Source organism: Lissotriton vulgaris, chromosome 4_1 (assembly GCF_964263255.1).
Source record: "Lissotriton vulgaris chromosome 4_1, aLisVul1.2, whole genome shotgun sequence".
Lineage (NCBI taxonomy): Eukaryota > Metazoa > Chordata > Amphibia > Caudata > Salamandridae > Lissotriton > Lissotriton vulgaris.
This window is the reverse complement of record NC_141691.1, coordinates 315,426,846-315,446,498: the sequence shown is the minus strand read 5'-3', so window position 1 is coordinate 315,446,498 and position 19,653 is coordinate 315,426,846. Positions and strand designations below refer to the sequence as shown.

General features: G+C 43.0%; 1 protein-coding gene across 1 annotated transcript in view; it reads left to right on the top strand.

The window, feature by feature from the left end:
- Positions 1 to 19,653, top strand: part of HTATSF1 (HIV-1 Tat specific factor 1) — a 266,871-nt gene that overhangs the window by 130,167 nt on the left and 117,051 nt on the right. The window contains exon 6 of the mRNA XM_086918648.1: positions 2,199 to 2,298. Coding sequence (XP_086774774.1) covers positions 2,199 to 2,298 — 100 coding nt within the window. The remainder of the gene's footprint in view (positions 1 to 2,198; positions 2,299 to 19,653) is intronic.

Genomic DNA, 19,653 nt, shown 5'->3' with positions numbered 1-19,653 from the left:
ACCGGAAATGTCGCTTGTCCTTTGTTTCTTCGTGGTTTACAATTGCTGACAATGACTCCTAGTTTCTAGCACCTCTCATGCTTTCTGTTGCTTTTTCTGCATTTCAGACTCACGTTTTGCTTGTTTTTCCTACTTGAGAACAATGCTGTTGTTAGATTCATATGGCACATGTTTACTTTATTCCTTCCTATTCCAACACACATGTTGCTTATTTTCTTCATTTTTCACACATACATGTCATTAATTAGCCTTTTTTTTCATATGACATATATGCTGGGTTCTTTCCGATACCTGTCACTTGAGATGTTGCTTGCTTCTTTTTTTTACATATCCTGCATACATGTTATTCATTGGCTCTTTGCAACATCTGACATGCATGTTGTTGGCTTCTTTTCTACATGTTCTACATAGATGCTAGTTGCTACACCTACTACACATAATTTTTATTTTTGTAAATCGTGTGCGTTTTTTTTAGTTTGCTCATTTCTGCACTTGTCACACATAATTTTGCTTGTTTCTTTCGTACAGTTCCTATTTTTTTTATAATATTTGGTTCTGTGGTGGCTTCTTTTCTACATTTCATTCACACATTCCTTTCGTTGGTTCTTTAGTACACTTGTTATGCCCGACGGACCTCAGGAATTACAGACCCATCTCTCTACTGCCCTTCCCAGCCAGTCATCGAGAAGGCCATCAGCGCTCTACTCAAAACAAACCACACACAGGACCCCCGAAACAGGCAGTTTCCACCTCAATGAAGGACAGCTGCCTCAAACTCCACTCCGATGTAACCGAAGTCCTCATCTTGAGCACCACTCCCTCCACCTGGGATGACTCCGGTTGGCCCGCAGCGCTCCTAACTCCCCCCACACCCACCGACCACGCACGCAACCTCGGCATCAACCTCAACTCCCCACTCTCAATCAACCACCAAATCAACACGTCTCATCATCCTCCTGCTTCCACACACTCTTCCTGCTTTGGAAGATTTTCATGTGGATCACCACTGAGTCCAGGATAGTGGTCGCTCGTCAGCAGCAAACTCGACTACAGCAACACCCTTTAAACTTGCACCACCCAAAAACTCCAAAAGAAATTGCAGAGCTTTGAGAACACCTCCGCCAGACCTATCCTGCACATCCCCCACCGCAGCCACATCTCTGGTCTCCTGAGAGACCTTCACTGCCTCCCGATCAACAAAAGAATCACCTTCAAGCTCTTCATGGATGCCTACAAAGCCCTCCACAACACCAGACCAGCATACCTCAAACACTGTTCTCCTTCTACACACCTACCATACATCTACACTCTGCCCAACTAGCCCTGGCCTCTATCACGTATATCCGCAAGACCTTGGCCATAGAAAGATCTTTCTCCTATCTCTCTGCAAAGAACTGTAACTCTCTAACTCTACATTTCAGGTAATCACCTTCACTGCCTCAATTCAGGAAGGACCTAAGATGTGGCTCTTCGACTGAACTGCAGAACTCTGCCCCCTCCCCAGCGCCTTGAGACCATAACGGGTGGTTAGCTGTGCTTTCGTGGTATTGGTTGGTTCGTTCCTATCCCTGCCACCCATGCTGCTGTTCACTCAGAATTGCTGTCATTTGCTGCGTGACATACACTAAATACTGCTTGTCCCACTGTGATTTCTCAAGCAATTTTTTTTTTTACTTACTGCTTCCCCTTGTCCTCGTGTTTTTTGCCGCTCTTCGGGTTTTTTTTCCTTTAAAAAACAGATTTGTTTTGTGGGTGTACAATGACTTGGATGTGATTATGAGTTTTGGGTTTCCGCCGTCTGCCTTTTTTTGCTTTTTTGACCTGTACCGATGCTCTTTAATGAAGTTGCTTCTCCCGTAGCTCTGCTCTATGGCTCTGATTGTCCCATCTGCTAGTGACACATTCTTTTTGTAGGCAGTGAAGTGTGGACAGCGGAATTCTGCCGCTCCAGTCTTATGTGTCAGGAAAATGGCATACTGTTTATTTACTGCATTTCATACATATGACATTATACTTTTCTTACACACCTGTTATTAGTTGATTCTTTGATATACCTATTTGTTTATTTTGTACTTTTTGTGTGCAGGTCCCATGACTTTTTGTTTCATATTTCACACACAATGCTGCGTGTTTCTTTTACTACATCTGACATGTGTTGCTTGAATCCTTTTCTACATAATGGTGCATGTTTTTCGTAGACAGCTGGACTGGAGGCCAGAGAAGAAGCCTGGTGAAACCAGATTGCGGCACGAGCGGGTTATTATTATCAGGAACATGTTTCACCCAACAGACTTTGAGGTGAGAAGCTATAAGAGTAAATATGTTTAGAGACTAGGATTGTGAAAGCAGTTGTTACAATGAGATTAGGCGCATTTTACCATACCTGATGTCCAAACGCAGGTGCATTCACGAGGGAGACTTTTTTCCTTCAAGTTTCCTTAAAAGTATGTATCGAGTGCACTTCTCAGTACAGTTTCAGCTCTAAAAGTGTGTGTGGTCCCTGAGATTGCGCATATCCTAATTAATAATTTTAGGAATCTCTTGCGCCTGAGCTCTAACACTTTTGTTGTTTTTTCCTACCCGTGCACCATTTGGGCTCTTCAGACTTATATGTGCTCATTTTATTACTGTTGCCCGAGCTGGGGAAAAAAAACATTTTTGGAGTAAAAGTTCTAAAATAAATTTATAATAAAGACATGAAATAAAAGCACAAGGAAGCAGTAGAAGCAAATAAGTAACAATCATTTCTAAAATGGCTGTACGAATTGCATTTAGGAGAACTTCTGTCCGGTTTACATTCCAATCCAGTCGCGACCCCCTTCCAAAGGAACTGGTGCTATGTGCTAGAATAGTGCATGAGAGAGAAAGGCTAACTAACCCCTCCAGCTCTGCCCCTCTGCCCTCCACAGGTGTTTGATATTGACGCAGAAAGGAGCATAGCTCTGTCTCATAGGTTCATGAACATGTACAGTTCACTCTCCCAGCAGATGTGCAATTTGCGACATCGGAAAAGTAGATTGTTCAATGCAGTTGAGTCTTATAGGATAGTATCAATACTGGTCCTGAGGAAGACCCAGTTGGAAAATAGTAAATTTTCTCTGTCCCACTAAAACAACTGACTGTCCAAAACACTTTTGTCTTGTTGTGAACAATTTTTGTGCTCTGCATGCCCTCATAACTTTCACTGATCACATACACTGCACTATTTTTCTCTCTGAACATCGTCCAGACTAATGATTTCTCTAGAGTGTCAGTCTCAGCTGAAAGAGAACATTAAGGCTAATACTTTGAAAAGGATACTTTCTTCCTCAGGTGACCTGGGCTATTCATCTAGGAGCGTTGACTGAGAATGTCTCCATTAGGAATAAATTGAGCCCACCAATGTTAATTACAAATCATGTTCTTTGTTGGGTTCCATTGAATATTCTCCAGTAGACTCTGGGGTAAACATTCATGTTGGAGTAGGATTTTCTGCTTCACTGCCCGTTCTCTCCAGTTGCTGTTCTTCACAGGAAGGGTTTAATGTGGGAACAGTGAAGGTGTATTTGACAGATCTGTCTGTATTACTACATTAAAAAAAGTTGGAATCCTTATTTCAAATGTCAATTATCTTGCAATATTTTAAACGTCTGCTATTCTGAGGCTATTCTTGGTCCTCCTACTTATTCTTTCCTCTTCTTTTGAATTTTATTATGGCCCAAATGTTTTTATAGGGCCTTTAATTAAGCCTATCCGTTCTTGTTCATCGATGTTTACATTAAAAAAGAGTTTCTTCAGCACTTTCTCTGCTGTGTGCAAAGTTGGGTGACTACAAGACTAGGAGTTAAGTGGCCCTGTTTATTTTCTACAAGAACAAGAGAAGCCTGCTCTTCATAGTTACGCCTTTTATGGGTTAAAATGTCTTGGTTTAATTGAATGAAAAAGTTACATTGCCTTTGGGTTTTCTTCTCTGCATCTTTTCAAGGAGGAGGAAAGGCTACATATACTTGAACCCGTTACATTTCATTGATTGATTGGTTGATTGAAGTTTTATTAAGTGCGCGTTCACCATCCACATCTTGGCGCTAGCGAATATTAAGAGGAAGAAGATCAAAAGAGCAAAGTTACCTAAGTTAATAGAGTTTACATAGTTAGCAAAGTTCTCAGAATACGTGGGCCTTATTGCCTTTCTATAGGTTAGGTAGGAGTGAATTCTCCTGAAATGTGGGGGAAGGTTTTTCCAGCATTGAGATCAGAGCAAATGTAAAGCTCGTCTACCTGTTTGTGAATGTTTAAAACTGGGGACTGAGAACTGTTAAAGAGTGAGAAGATTGAAGTAAGAAGGTAATACAGAGTAGTCAGTCACGTTTTTACCAAATGCAAGTAATGTTTTCAAGGCAATTAATATTTGTTTCACAGAAAGAAATTAATCCGTTTTTTAATGACAATTTAGATAAGATGGCATCATTTGAGTGGAATCCTCCAAATTAGATAGTCTGCCTATATATGCTTGGAAGGTGGAGACAATTTTTTATTTCTCCTATCTGTTAAATCAATAGATGTACTACAGCCAGAATTACTGAATCAATTCAACAATGAATCGTCGTCTTTTTTCTTGTGTGAGCTTCGTTCAGTCCACTTTGGCATTCCACATAGACGAGCGTCTGTCAGCACACTCTTGCATTGCCAAGCGTAAAGTTGTAAGCAGCAGCCATTCGCAGTGGGGCTTCCTGGGAATCTGTTGTACAAGCAGGCAATAGTAGGGTAAGTGAATAAGCCTAGCTCGTCTTTGTCTCGAGGGCAAATATTCGTCTTTGAGTAGAAAAATGAAAGTATTTGACATGGTAGAACTGAACTGCAGCCAAACTTCTGCGAAATACGTACCAAAAGTGAATGTTCCACACGCCTACGCACCATATTATCAACCAGCACCTTACAGTTGGTTCCAGAACCTGCTCCTCAAGGCCGTCTTGAAAAGCCTGGTATGCGTGGGTTTATCTTAGTTGACTTCTCCCACAGGTAAGAAACGCTCACTTACCACTTCCTGTTTTGGGTTTGCATTCACTGCCAGATATATGCTGGACCGGTTTGCCATTATACCATGATTTTTCCCATAAGCTGCGTAGAAGCTCATATGCATGTCACTGTTCTGGACAAGTGGAATCCTCGCAGTTGGTGAATTTGCTTAGATATTTCTTGTCTAACTATGAGGAAAAATGTGTTTTTGCATAAGTTGCATCTCTTATTTAAATATTGCTAGAGAACACGTGCAACTCTCACTGGATTTTCCAGTTTCCCTATTTAAGGAATGTGCAGAGCTGCCGAGTGTTGAGTGTAGATATGTTTTTTAGCTTTAGCCTGCCTCTACGTGACATTTACTGTTGAGATAGATACATTTTCCCAGCTTATTTATTGTGCTCCTTTCGTGCTTTTATATTCACTTATATGAAGACTGTGCATTCGAAAAAAAAGTTGAAATAATGGCCCTCTGAGACGACATAGGGGGAAAAAACAGAAACTGCTAAAGAAACAATGCACAAAATCAAACTAAAAGCAGACAAATGATCACGATAAGCAAGTCTGCTATCGAATGATATAGTTCCTCACCAAATACTGAGTTATTCATTGAGTCACACCTCCACGTCGCCACACTGATTGGAATGTGGAGGATGGCCAGGAGAAGAACTGAGGTGATTCCAAGTAGGCTTGATGGTGAACGTTCTAGAAGGGAAAAACAATAGAAGGGGGAAAAAAATCATGGAACAAAAGGCGACAACAACAAAGGGTAGGAAAAGAACCAAGCAATAGAAGCTAGCAACAGCCTTTCACCATGCTTACCCTTTGCTAAGTTTAAGTGGCCTGTTGATTTATTATTAGCTTTGCCCTGAATTGGTGTCAAATGTCAAATGTCAAAGGCTTTTATATAGCGCAACAAATCACCAAAAGAGGTCTCAGGGCGCTTGGCAAAAAAGAAGGCAACAACCCTGAGGGAATATAGACCGTGACGAAGCATTAATTAGGGAAGCGCCAGGTCTTCAAGCTCTTACGGAAAGCTTGGTGATTGGAGAGAGACCAGAGATGCGCAGGTAACTTATTCCACAATTGCGGAGCTAAGTACGAAAAAGCCCTGCAACCATTTCTGGAAGTGCGAGCTTTAGGCTGGGAAAGTAGAGACTTCGAGCTGGAGCGCAAGGTTCTGGCAGGTCTATACCAGACTAGTCTTTTTGCAAGGTAGATGGGGCCTGTGCCATGAAGAAGTTTATGAGTGAGGCTCAGGATCTTAAATTGGCATCTCTGGCGCACAGGAAGCCAGTGCAATTTTTTGAGAGTAGGAATGGATGCAGAACGCGGAGGTAGGCCCAGTACCAGTCTTGCGGCCGCGTTCTCAACAATTTGTAATTTGGTCAATAGGCCCTCATTAATCGAAACGAACATAGCGTTTCCATAGTCTAAACGGCTAATGATAAGCCCCTGAACCAAAGGCTTTCTTGTCTCCAAAGGAAGCCATTTAAAGATTTTGCGTAACTGTCTAAGAATTCCATAACAGATTCCAGAAACTTGATTGACATGAGCTTTCATAGAGAGAGCACTGTCAAGCATAATGCCCAAATCGCGTACCACTTCTTTAGGTTCTGGGCACAGGCCCAGTTCATGAGGCCACCATTCTTGAAACCAGATAGTTTTGGCCTTACCAAATAGCAAAATTTCAGTCTTGCTATAATTGAGTTGGAGCTTAAAATAGCAGTCTTTGAGGTGTGTTGCAATATTTTAACTCAACAAATAAGGCTCCTGTGGATCGCAGTCTACTCCATACCTGTGTGAAAGACTTCACATTCAGCTTGCTTAAAAGCCTTCTGAGCTTTGACTAACATAATTTCCTAGGATGTTGTGTGATCTCCGTGTATTTAATACAGGCAGGAACTGTTTTGGTTTTTGAGACTGTATCCCTGCTGCAGTCTGATAGAATTCACCACAGTGGTTAAATGCATGCCAAGGATACAAGCATAGATGTTCTGTTTAACAAGGTGAGCGAGATGATCCTAGAGAGCACGAATCCTGTCTTTGGTGTAGTTTCCCTACATGCCCTTATGACAAATGCATAATAAACGTTTGTGCCACATTAGAGCTGTCATATGCGCTGGTTTCATAGATTTCAGTGAAGCCTGCAGACCCAGATAAAACAGCTGGGAGTGTGAGCTGAGTTGCCTCCTTGCCGTGGTAAATGGTGGAAACTCTGATCTTTAGCCTCCCCTCTTTCTGGGTGTTGACTAGCATTGTTCTGGTGGTAGTTGTGTCCTAGTAAACCCTTAGTAGGTGACCGGGGTGTTGCATTTCTCTGATGACAGTCTGTCTTAGAGCAAACTCTTCTGCTGGGGTAGTTCTGCTCCCTCTTTTTGCATGAGATATTGATTTCCTGATGTTGATATTATGGGCTGGCATTCGTTCTGATGGGAACAGAAAGATGGTAGTAAACACGCCTGTCCACAGCACACTCTACTCTTGTGGTAAATTATTTGCAAAGTGTTTCTAGCTGTCAAGAAATGGGGCTGTCAGTGAATATATCTTTTAACCACAGTTAACCACTTCGTCCTGTGTGTGTCTCATCTAGGATCAGGAAGCTAGTAGTGATACATGAGACCTCCTTTTGGCCTTACTAATTTGGGTTCTCAACTCATGATTCTTTTGCCAAGCAACTTCTTACTACCTGAGGTTACAGGTCTCCGCTAACTGGGATGGTAATTTTTCTTTGGATCACATGGCCCATCAGTAAAATGTCCTTTAAAATGGTCCATGTGTCTATGTGCAGCAATGAATGCAGATGTATGTAGGCCAGTAAGCTCAATTTCAATGTTATCAGACCACAACATGTAGCCACATCGCCTAAGAATTTCCTGAGTGTTTTGAGTACTGGCTTGCTTTATCTAGCATTCCATTCAGGCCTGATTTGCGGACTGGTGATATTTTATCACGTGCACTATAGCCTGTCTTGCATTTATCTTTGTGAGTTGCAGTTTGCCTCTTGGTAGCGTTGCTGGTGAGTACTTGCCTAATCTAGTCATGGAGTTGATGGTGCCAGGCTCCTTCCACTTCATTCTCTTCACCAGACTCAAGTGATATTTGTGCCCCTTCATATTGTATGCTCGTCCCCTGATGTTCCATTGCAGTATCAGAATTCGTTTGAAAGTTCCCAATTGGTCAAGTTTGAGTCTTGATTTGAAATGCACATTTTATATGAAAGCCTACAAAAGCAGCTGTATTTATCCTGAAACCATGTGCGTCATTTCAGTTCAACATGAATGGAGGCCTGTTAATTTGGTGTGCGATTTTAAATGGGATTGGTCTCCAATCCCATTTAAAATCGCACACCAAAAAAAACTCATCCTTCTTGATCTCTCCTCAGCATTCAACACCGTTAAACATGAGAATCTACTCGAACTATTAAACACAAGAATGGGTATATCTGGAAATGTTCTCAAGTGGTTCGCTTCCTTTCTACACAACAGGTTGCAGAAATTCAAGTGCAACAACCTTTTGTCCTCGCCAATACCTGTGTCATTAGGCGTCCCCCAAGGATCCTCCTTATCCCCAACTTTGTTCAACCTAGTTATGGAACCTCTCACCACCTTGTTACAAACATCCAATGTATTCTTTCACATGTACACCGATGACACCCAACTATATCTCAAAGTGCAATCCCCCAAAGACATTGTTCTCCTGAACTCAACGATCAGAAGCACCCAATCCTGGCTTGCCGATAATCATCTCAAACTCAATGCTTTGAAAACAGAGTTCCTTCTGATCGCACCTCCCGCGAAGATCTCTACCACTCAAACTTGGCTTAAACACCTAACTGCACTCAATGTCCAACCAACCATCTTGGACTCAGCAAAATCTCTGGGCATAACACTCGACACCAATCTCGACATGCAGCAACACATCAGCAAGGCAACGAAGGGTGCGAACTATCAAATCAATACACTGAGGAAACTCAAACCCTTCCTCCCAGCCAAAGACTTCCAAATTGCAGTACAAGCACTAGTCATCCCTCGAATAGAATACGGCAGCACTGCCCTCTGCGGTCTCCCTCTAACTACTACGGCACCCCTAAGAGCTTCTCTAAACGCTGCAGCGAGACTCATCACTGGGTCAAAAAAACACTTGCATATCTCCCCTGACTTGAAAGCCCTGAACTGGCTGCCTTTTGAAGCCAGAATACATCTGAAAATCGCTTGCATGACACACAAGGCTGTTCACCTGAGCTCACCCGGTTACCTCGCCCAGAAGTTGATAATCTCTGGCGGCTCTAGAAACACTAGAGGCACAAATAATCTTCTGCTAAAACCTCGAAGATTCCGGAAGGAAAAAACCTATAAACGCTCCTTCTCAGGAATGGCACCCAGGATCTGGAACTCACTCCCTCCTGAAACTAGACTCATCCCCTCCATCACACTCTTTAGGAAAGAAGTAAAAGCCATCCTCATGGCTAAACACACTTGATCTATTAACGTGAATTTTAAAAGTCTCTGCACCGATCTGTATTATCTATGATCCCTCGATTATTCGTATTACTTGCATTATTGAATTACCAGACTGTCTATGCTTACAACTATTTTTACTACTTGCATTATTGATGTACCTGTTTACTATGCTCCCCCATGTACATACCCCACCCCACCTATACCTACAACTGTGATGTACCTTATGGCCTGTTATTCGCCCTCTTGGTGTTATTCTATGCTCTGTAAAGCGCTCTGATATCTGCAAGGATCTTGTTCGCGCTATATAAAACTTTTAAAATAAATAAATAAATAAATTATCACTCATCCAATTACTAATGTGAATCATGCATTGCTTGAACCTTACACAGGTGTCAAAAGACTGAGAACTGCAGGTGATTAACACCTGCGTATCATCAGCATATGATACTGTAGAAAAGCCATAAGATTTTATAATGTTGGCTAAAGGGGTCAAATACAAGTTGAACAACAGGGGACTGAGAATCAACCCCTGAGGCACCCCCACGGTAAGAGGGATGTTCTTGGATGCCAGGGTGTTCATCTTGAGATAGGTATAACGTCCAGTAAGATAATCCCTGAACCAGGCTAGGGCGTTGCCCCTGACACCAATCTCCCACAGCCGATGTATCAAAATGCTGTGGGAGATGGTGTCAAAGGCCGCCGATAGATCTAACAGGACCAAAATGGCAGACTCCCCTCTATCCAGGGAGAGTCGGATGTTATCAACTACCTCAATTACTGCGGTCTCCGTTCCATGGGCAGCCCGAAACCCCGACTGTGAAGAATCAAACAGTGCATGTGTTTCAACATAGGTGGAGACACGTTTGTTTACTAGATGTTCAAGTATTTTCCCAAAATAGGGTAAAAGAGATATAGGTCTGTAATTGGATGGGATAGACGGATCACTGTTAGGTTTTTTAAGAATAGGTTTAACCTGAGCCAGCTTCCAGCTACTAGGAATGGAAGCACTCTCAAAAGAATTGTTAAAGATGTTAGTCAGTGTGTCAGCCAATAGCGGAAGTATCACACTACATCTACGTGGGGATAGTAAATCGGTGGGGGAACCTGATTTAATTTTCTTAAGGGCCTCTAATACTTCACCAGTGGTGGTAGGTTCGAATACAGTTAAGGAAGGGATGGGCGTAAGTTCAGTGGGGGACACCGTGTCTAAAAATACAGCACCCAATAAGGACGCATCCTGGCCGGGGACTGGAAACGAGGAATACATTTAAAAAAAGTTTAATTTTATTATCAAAGTAGGAGGACAAAGAGTTCACCCATTCTATAGTAGGGATAAATGCATAGCGCTCCACCAGAGGGGTGGTGAATTCCTTCACAATTTTGTACAGTTCTTTACTCGAATGGGCCAACTTGTTTATTCTCTGTGAAAGATAGAGCGTTTTGGCTTTCTTTATATTTTTTAAATAATTAGAATGAATGAGTTTGTAACTGTCGCGGTTTTCTTGCGTTCTATATTTCCGTCATCGCCTTTCTGCAGATCTGCTATTTGCTTTCTCCAGCTTCAAATCCTCCGAAAACCAAGGTGAAGCAATACTCTTGGTATTGACCGAGCTTTCCGGGATAGTTTCATCCAAAGTAATTTTAGTGTCAGCTATATTACCTTAGTGATGGTACTGTCAGAGATCCGTCATCGCCTTGTCACTTCTCAAATATGGCAACAAACCCCCCTGAGGATATATTTATTTAAATCCAAGAACAGACCACGCTACATTAGTAAGTATTAAATGTCACGAGTGATCTGCTGCAAGGATCATTTAAACCCTTCTCTTGCATCTCATTAACACACATCAGCTTATATGTACTAGAAATTAAGGCATTAGCACGCAAGGGGCCATATTATAGATGTATGCACTGTCCCACAGTGCACTCTGAATTGTGTGTGTTGGGCGCAGACCTGGAGAGTTTACAGCATCACAGCAAATGTGCTGTTATAGGTGTGGGCATAAACACGCGGCTACACTGGAAACAGCATATTATTGAAAGGTGGACTGGCTCTTTGGGAGCGCCAGTCTGCCTTAACCAGGTGGCAACTTGTTTTGCATTTCAGAGGGGTGCAAAGAGTCCCCTACAGACAGGTGCTGTGCGTGACTGCTCCCACCTGCACCTCTATGTGGCTCACACTTTAGCCTTTTGAGCCCTAGTTTGCAATATGACACAGGTGAAAAAGTAACAGATACCCTCATTTTCTTGGGGCCATGTCTCCCATTCAATTGGTGAAACACCTCTTTGAAGTCAAGCATGTGCCCATTTACCGCAGACGTGATCTGTATTGTAGGAGAGGCCGCACAAGAGTCTGCAGCCCCTTCTGTAGTACCAAAGAGGTCCCAGAGCCATAAAAAGCAAACGCCTACCTGTTGCACCCCCTGGCCACTTCCTGTAATATGGCATGTGGTAAGCATCTAAAAGTCTACACTCTTAGGCTCTGATACTGTCAGTTCCAACAATTGTGTCTGCTATGGTCTCTTCCCTTTGGGTCTTGCTCGCTCATCTCACTCTGCCTTTCCCTAATCTCCTACTGAAAGACCTCAATCTCATTAAGATCTTTAGAGCCTTGTATGCCACATCTCAGCTCATCACCTTGAATTGTTTCAGAAGACAACTAACACAGCCTCCTAGTCCACCGGGAGGCTGTGCTAGTTGTCTTCTGAAACTTCTAGGAACCTCCAGAAAGAAAGGAAATACCTGCTCTCCCCCTTTGCTTTGCTATTAGCTTCTGCAGTTGCTACTCCAAGGAGATCACTGGTGTATGAGTGGTCTGTAAGTAACAGGTAGAGGAGCTTTAGCGTCGGTGAAGAGAACTATTAAGATTGCACGAGTGGTGGTGGGAATTCCTGTCCTATAATTAAGGAGGCTTACAGTCTTTTTGAGGTAGTTCTGTTTTTGGGGGGGCATTTCTTTGCAAAAGTACCTTCGTAGAGAACCACGCAAATCAAATGAATACATCAAGTCTCTTAAATGCAGAGTACTCGTATTGGAAGCATCAGGTTCTTCTTGTGATTTTCTGGGAATGAGGTGCTTCCTTAATAGATCTTATCAGTACTAAAGAAACGGAGGTAAACTCAGAAAGTTTGCATGAAGGTACTGAAAGAGGTCTCCAGGAAGTGGTCTCACAATTGGTCAGAATATATTTGCATACACATTCCAGCATCTCCCTCATTTGACAAAGTGATTCAGAAACTTTTGACACTATTCCCTTGGGATGGGATTCCTGCATTCACCTATGTGTTACCGCCTCCACTGATGTTTAGATTTTATTAGGCACCAGGACTAGAGATACCTGGGAATGGCTTGCTTCACTTGAGCTACAATAGTTACAGTTCTGTAACACTCAAAGTTTAAAACATTTTTCCTGCTTCTTTTTAAGTTCGACCTTAATGTAGCCGTACACTAGTGTCATTAAGAGTAAATTGTGTGTGGATGTTTCCCTGAAAGGACTTAAGACAAGCCAATCAGTTGATCCCCATTCTTGCTGGGGTCATTGAAGTACCCTTGACATATAGAGCGTGGGGAAAACACCACCCTCCTGCATTGCAGTGGAAGACGAGCATTGGCAAGGCCAACAAGTCTGGCCCTGATATGCCTTGCCATGCATGCATTTGTTTTATCTATTTACTTGTAAACATAAGCCATTAATAGAGTAAAAATGTGATCAAAGTAATAGTAAGTAAGAATGTAGTGAAATATAAAGGAGGCGTACATATGTTTGCAAAAATAAAAAAATAACCTATCACAGCCTGTCTCCTTGTAAAACTAAAAAAATATAAAATAAAAGCAAAATGAGCAGAGCTTCGCATACCAGTCCCAACACTGAAGTGTACTACTTTATAGGTCAGTGTGCGCTTGTGGAAGAGCAAAATGCAGTCACTGACAGTGTACAGAACCAGAGGCTGAAGTGGGCTGACCCATTGTCCATGCTCCTGGTGGGCTGAAGATTAATGTAAATGATACTTAAAAAGACCAATGTATGCCCAGAACTAAACACCCGTTTTGTATGTATATGTTTTTTTTTTTAAAAAAATTTTTTGTCCTCATTTGCCTTACCCCCTAACTTGGACATGCCAGCCACCTTACGTGTTCCTGACCGAGAGAGAGAACCATGATATGATACCCATCTCTGGTTCCGGAACCCGAAATGTTTTACTGGTGGAAGAAAAGTCCCACAAGGAAGAGGGGTTTTAAGATCTTGCGCTGACTCCATCTAGGTATATTTCAACCTGTAGGACCAACAACCGTATCGAGGCCAGACCCGGTCCTAGGAGTAATGATGGCATAATCATGGGACCCGGGGGAAAAAAAAAATACAAAAAAAAAATTTTAAAAAAAAAAAACAAAAACCCGGAACACTATCTCCACTATATCAACAGATCCCAAAAGGCCAAGTTACGATTGTTTCCAGCTCTGGCCATGTCCACCTTTGATGTTTCGTATAAGGACGTAAGCCAGTCCGAGTATAATGGAGCAGATTTCTCCACCCACCGTATGCAAATCTGCCTTCTAGCCAACAAAATGGCATAGAACAAAAAGGATCTCGCCTTGCCAGAAATGCTGTCCTCTAAGCCAAAGATGATAAGTGGCAATGAAACTACTAATGATGTATTCAGGATGGAATTCAAGGTAGCCAACACTTCCTCCCAGAACCGGCCGATGTTAGGGCATTCCATAAACATGTGAATGTCTGAAGCTTCTAATAAATTGCATTTATTACATTTCTTATCTGGGAGAAATTTGGAAAGTCTTAGCGGTGTTAAATATGCCCGATGGGCTGTGAACAGATGGTTACGCCTCAACCATGATGGTTTCACCACTTTGTAGAGGAGCGCAAAAGATCTTACCCATATCTCCTCACACTGAAAGCCAGTTACCTCTCCCCACAGTTCATCTGGAAGAGTAAACTCCCCATCGGTTTCTTCCTGCAGCTGCCAGTACCAGAAGGCTACCTCCTTGCCACCCCTTGGTCTTTCTAATAACAGCTGCTCCAGGGAGCTTGTTTCCCAAAGTGTACATCCTTGCTCCGCTGGGCTCTCCCCCAGCTTTCCAGCTGGATGAATTTAAATGTAGAAAATGCTGAACCTATACGCTCATGTAGTTCATCCCAAGGTAATATTGCTCCATCCGCCATTAGCTCTCCCCATCTAACAATCCCTGCCTCCTCTAATGGGGAGGACAAGCTGTCCTTTAGGCACTCCGGTAAACCTGGGGAGTCCCATATGGGAACGAAATCAGAATAGTAGGACAGGCCCAATCTTCTTCTAATGGCTAGCCAAGCCCTCGCGCATGACTGTATAATTTTTTGCTTTATTTTCTTAAAAAACTTTTGGCTCCTAAACTTATATAGAAATCCATCTGCTGGTAGATTTGCTCCGGATAACATGGCTTTATATATTGTCCCTTCTGGAAGATTAGATGGTGTTTTTAGTAACATCCTAGAATAGCACAGCTGGAAGGCCCATGCATAGTAAACTAAGTCCGGTAGGGCAAGACCCCCCTTTTCCCTTCTCCTCCTCAACTTCTTCCAAGCAATTCTAGTGGATTTATAATTCCAGAAAGGAGTTAATCTCTCGCTGACATCTGTCCAACATCTTCACATCAAACCCCAAAGGAATGGCGCCAAAAATAAATATATACTTAGGTAGGATAGACATTTTTATTAGGTTCACCCTACCCATTATAGAAAGTGGTAGGTGAGTCCATGATTTCAGTAGGCCCTTACATTCCCTGGAGACTCTATCTAGATTATTCCATACCATGACCTCGGTCTTACTTGAGTTGATACTATAGCCCGAGATCTTACCGAACTCTACTGCCCTTTGAATTACCGCAGGGAAGGACAATACCGGATCCGAGGTAAAGATTAAGATATCGTCAGCATATAATGCTGTCCGTCTCTCCCACTCCTTAAATTTAAATGATGGTATATTTTCGTCTGCTCGCAAAACCTGGGCAAACGGCTCAATATATAAATTGAAAAGGAGTGGAGAGAGCGGGCAGCCCTGCCTCGTACCTCTAGTAATCTTAAAGGGTTCTGTCAAAATCCCGTTAATCAAAAGCCTAGCCGAAGGGGCTCCATAAAGCAAAGCAATAGTTCTACAAAAGCCCTTCCCGAAGTTAAACCTTTTTAGAACCTCATTTAGATAGGGCCAATTGACCCTATCAAAGGCCTTTGCTGCATCAAGGGTTAAGGTGGCCAATGGAAGGGAGAAAGCTGAGGCAATATCAATGGCCCCTACCAAATCATGTGTGAGGTCTGAAAGATGGCGACCCTTAATAAAACCTTTCTGGTCGTGGTGGATAATGGAGCCTATTACATTTCCCAGTCTTGCTGACAGTATGGCGGCAAAGATCTTATAGTCGCTATTCAGCAATGATATTGGTCTGTAAGACCCGCAATCTGATACATCCTTCCCTGGTTTGGGAATGAGAACGATTGTGGCCTCACACCACGATTTTGGTGGTGGCTTTCCTTCCCTAAGGATACCGTTAAAAAGAGTTGTCAATACTTGGACGATGTTGTCCCCCAAGACTTTATAGATCTCCCCAGGAAGGCCATCTGGGCCAGATGCTTTCCCTTTTTTTACCTGCCGTATTGCTTCCTTTACTTCTAGCTCCGTTATTGCGGTCTCTAGACTATTACTCTGTGTTGTTGATAGAGTTGGGAGCACTATTCCTTCCAGCCACGTGTTTCGTGGCGTCTGATCATCCGGTAACTCTTCCCTGTAGATTGCCTCAAGAACTCATAAAAGGCTTTACCTATCTCCTGATTAGATGTCCTTGGTGCCGCCTCCCCCTCCACCTTAATTTCTCTGATGTATTTCAGAGCTTGGTCAGCTTTTGTTTTCCACGCCAATACTCTTCCCGCGGCCTCTCCGAACTCAAAATGGGAGATCTTGCTTGCTTTCCATCTTTTATTAATCCTCTCTTGTAGGATGTTTTCTAATTGGAGCTTTAATTCAGCCAGTTTGGACATCTCCTCAGTAGAACCTAGAGACTGACCTAGGTTGGACTCAATGTCCTTCATTTCCTGTTCCAAACTGGATACCGTATCTTTATATTTTTTACTTCGATATGAGGACCTACTTGTTATACACCCCCTTGTAAAGGCTTTAAAGGTCTCCCAAACCACTGCAGAAGAGGAGGAATCTAGATTAATTTCAAAAAAGGCATTTATTTCTGCGGCCAGGAAATTCACTTCCCCTTCATCAAGTAGGAGTGTCCGGTCAGAAGACCAAGATGGATGTTCCCTCCTACTGTTGGTTCTAAGTGAGAAAACAAGAGCCGAATGGTCTGACAGGTGAGACCGGAGATATTCTATCTCTGTTAAGGAATCTTTCAAATTATAAGTAAACAAAGCATAGTCGATTCTAGATACATGCTTGAAACGGCTATTCCGATAGGAAACCCCCATTTTACTACCTACTCTTTCCCGCCATAGGTCCGCCAAGCCTAGCTGATTCATGATTGTTATAAGAGTTCGCCTAGACTTTGGTGAACTACAGGCCCTTGAATTTGCCCATTTATCTAGCTTAAAGTGAGTATTTTTTTTTTGTTATATACGTACATTTCCACCCTTTGGCTGAAGGATTACGTGTGACAATTAGTTGGCAAGTGTGAGACAAGGAACTCTAAACATGTTTACAGGAAATTTGGCCGCCCTCACCCTGTGGCACATCTGAAGTGGATGGGTAACATGCAGCTGAAGAAGCTTCTTGATAAGCAATTCTATTGGCATCGGATCTGCAATTCATCCACGCCATCATCAGCAAGGGTGGGATTAAAACACATTATATGTTTGGGGAAAGGCCAAGGAGAAGTAGGTGTCACCTGCCTTCAGCAAACTCTCATCCCTGTATCTCCACCTTACAAACTCCCTCCTACGCCCCTCTGCTTCCTAAAGAGATGGGCCTCTGCTCTCTGTGGAAGGTCCCTTCCCTGGACTTGAGGCAGAAAGCAGTACCATCTCTCATGGCATCCCTTAGACAGTCACTAAGTCCATCTTACTGTGAATGAGTCTGATGAGAGGATCCTTACCGCATGTGGAGGACCACACCAAATGCTGGCCTTTATGTATGACATCTGTCTCTTGGAATAGCTCATGCACATATCTCACACCTCAAAATGCAGAAAAATCCAGAAGTAGCAAGCTGATAAACTACTCGATGTAGCTCAAAATACATCATCTAAACCACATCAATTCCCAGACGAGAGCTCTCTAGATCGTAGTGCCCGTGATACAAATCAAGCAATATATAAAACAAACATTTAAAACAAGCATTGCACAAATAGAGAACAACAAGACTGTCACCAATAATTGTAAGGAAAGTTCCAGTAATCCTTCCCGATTTTGATTACGGGCGCGTTTTTGTGCCTTTTTGGTAGTTCGTTGAGGGTAGCCTCATTCTTGAAGTTTGCTGGTTAGAGAATTTGCCTGGTCCTTGTAATCTTGGATATTGCTGCAATTCCTGTGCAAGCGTAGGTGTTGTCCAAAAGGGAAGTTTTTACGTAACATTCTAGGGTGGAAACTGGTGTAGTGTCATAGAGACTTACGTGCAAATTAGTAGGATGTCATCTATGTAGCATTTGTAAAATGTTATCTTGGTAGTGTAGGGCATATTGGAGTTGAATATGTGTGCTGTCTCAAAGTTGTAGACATAAAGTCCACAGGCTACCCTCAACGAATTACCAAAAAGGCACAAAAACAAGCCCGTAATCAAAATCGGGAACGATTACTGGAAGACACTCCGCATACTTCCACAGATATCCCCTCACCTGTGTCACCATGTACAACCCCGTTTCCAACAAGGTTTCCAGGATCATACAAAATAATTGGAAAATACCCCACAGAGGCAAATTAAAGTGGGAAAAACCCTTGTTCTCCTACAAACTGGCATGAACCATAAAAGATACCCTTGTGTCAACACGCCCCGTACTACCACAGAGACCAGTCAACACTGTATTAAACGCTTGGTGCCTCCCGAATATCGTAGGCCATTACCCATGTGGTGACTGCAGTGTCTGTCACCTAACAGAATCCACCAAGGACTTGAATCTAGAGCCAGGCAAGATATGGCACATCCAACAACAAACCAATTGTAATACCACGAATTCCATCGACCGCATTACCTGTCCCTGCAGACTCTTATACATTGGTATGACCAGCTGCAAAATCAAGACCCAAATATGCGAACATCGTAGTACCATCCGATGTAAGAGAAACACTACACAAATGACTAATAATCTCTTAGAAATTGGACACACTACCAACGACATGCGATGGGTACTGATTGAAACTTTAAACACTAATGTGCCCAATTAACAGAGCCGTCTGCTGGAGAAGGAACGGCAGTGGATTTACAGCTTGTCCACCGACCTCACTGGCCTAAACGACAATGTCCCCTGGAACTCTCTCAACAGATCCCCTAATTCTTAATTTCAAATAGATCTGCCCTACCCCATCTACTGATAACACACACCCCTTACGGGAAGTGTGTATAGACATCACCCACGTTGTACAGAACTGGGCAAATCACCACCGAATTGGGAACCCGATGCAGTTGCCAAAGCTTGTGCCCACCCAGGGCCTACTAGCCTTCTCAAATACCCCACAGGAAATACTGATGTCTCTAATGCTACACATCCATCAACACAAATTCTAGACAGATCAGCGTGACTTCTACTTAGCACCTATCTGGAGCAATGTGGCCTGTAACCTGTACCTTTAACATTGTGAATAGGGTCAGTGCACGCATGCGCTGTATTTACCAAAATCAAACCTCCCCCACCCTCCTTGGCACGCATGCTCAATAACCTCCAACAGAGAAGCGGTCTAGTCGTTGCAAGTCTCGCGCACTCACTCAATGATGCATTTCCGTCGCTTGGCTGGCTGCAGCGTTTGGCCGGCTCCGGTATTTCATGCAGGTTCAGGAACGAGTCCAGTAACACAGAGGACCAGAGCGGAGACCGAAATAGATGCAACAGGCCGGTGCCCGATCTTGATGAAGGTTTTCCTTTTAAAAACAGCATGCTCAGGCTGCACAATTGACTAAGCAATTCCGAAGACTGCCGAGACCATACGAGTATTTTCATGCTAATTGCTCCTTCTTTTTTCGCCCATAGAGTGTGACAATAGATGGGCGCTCCT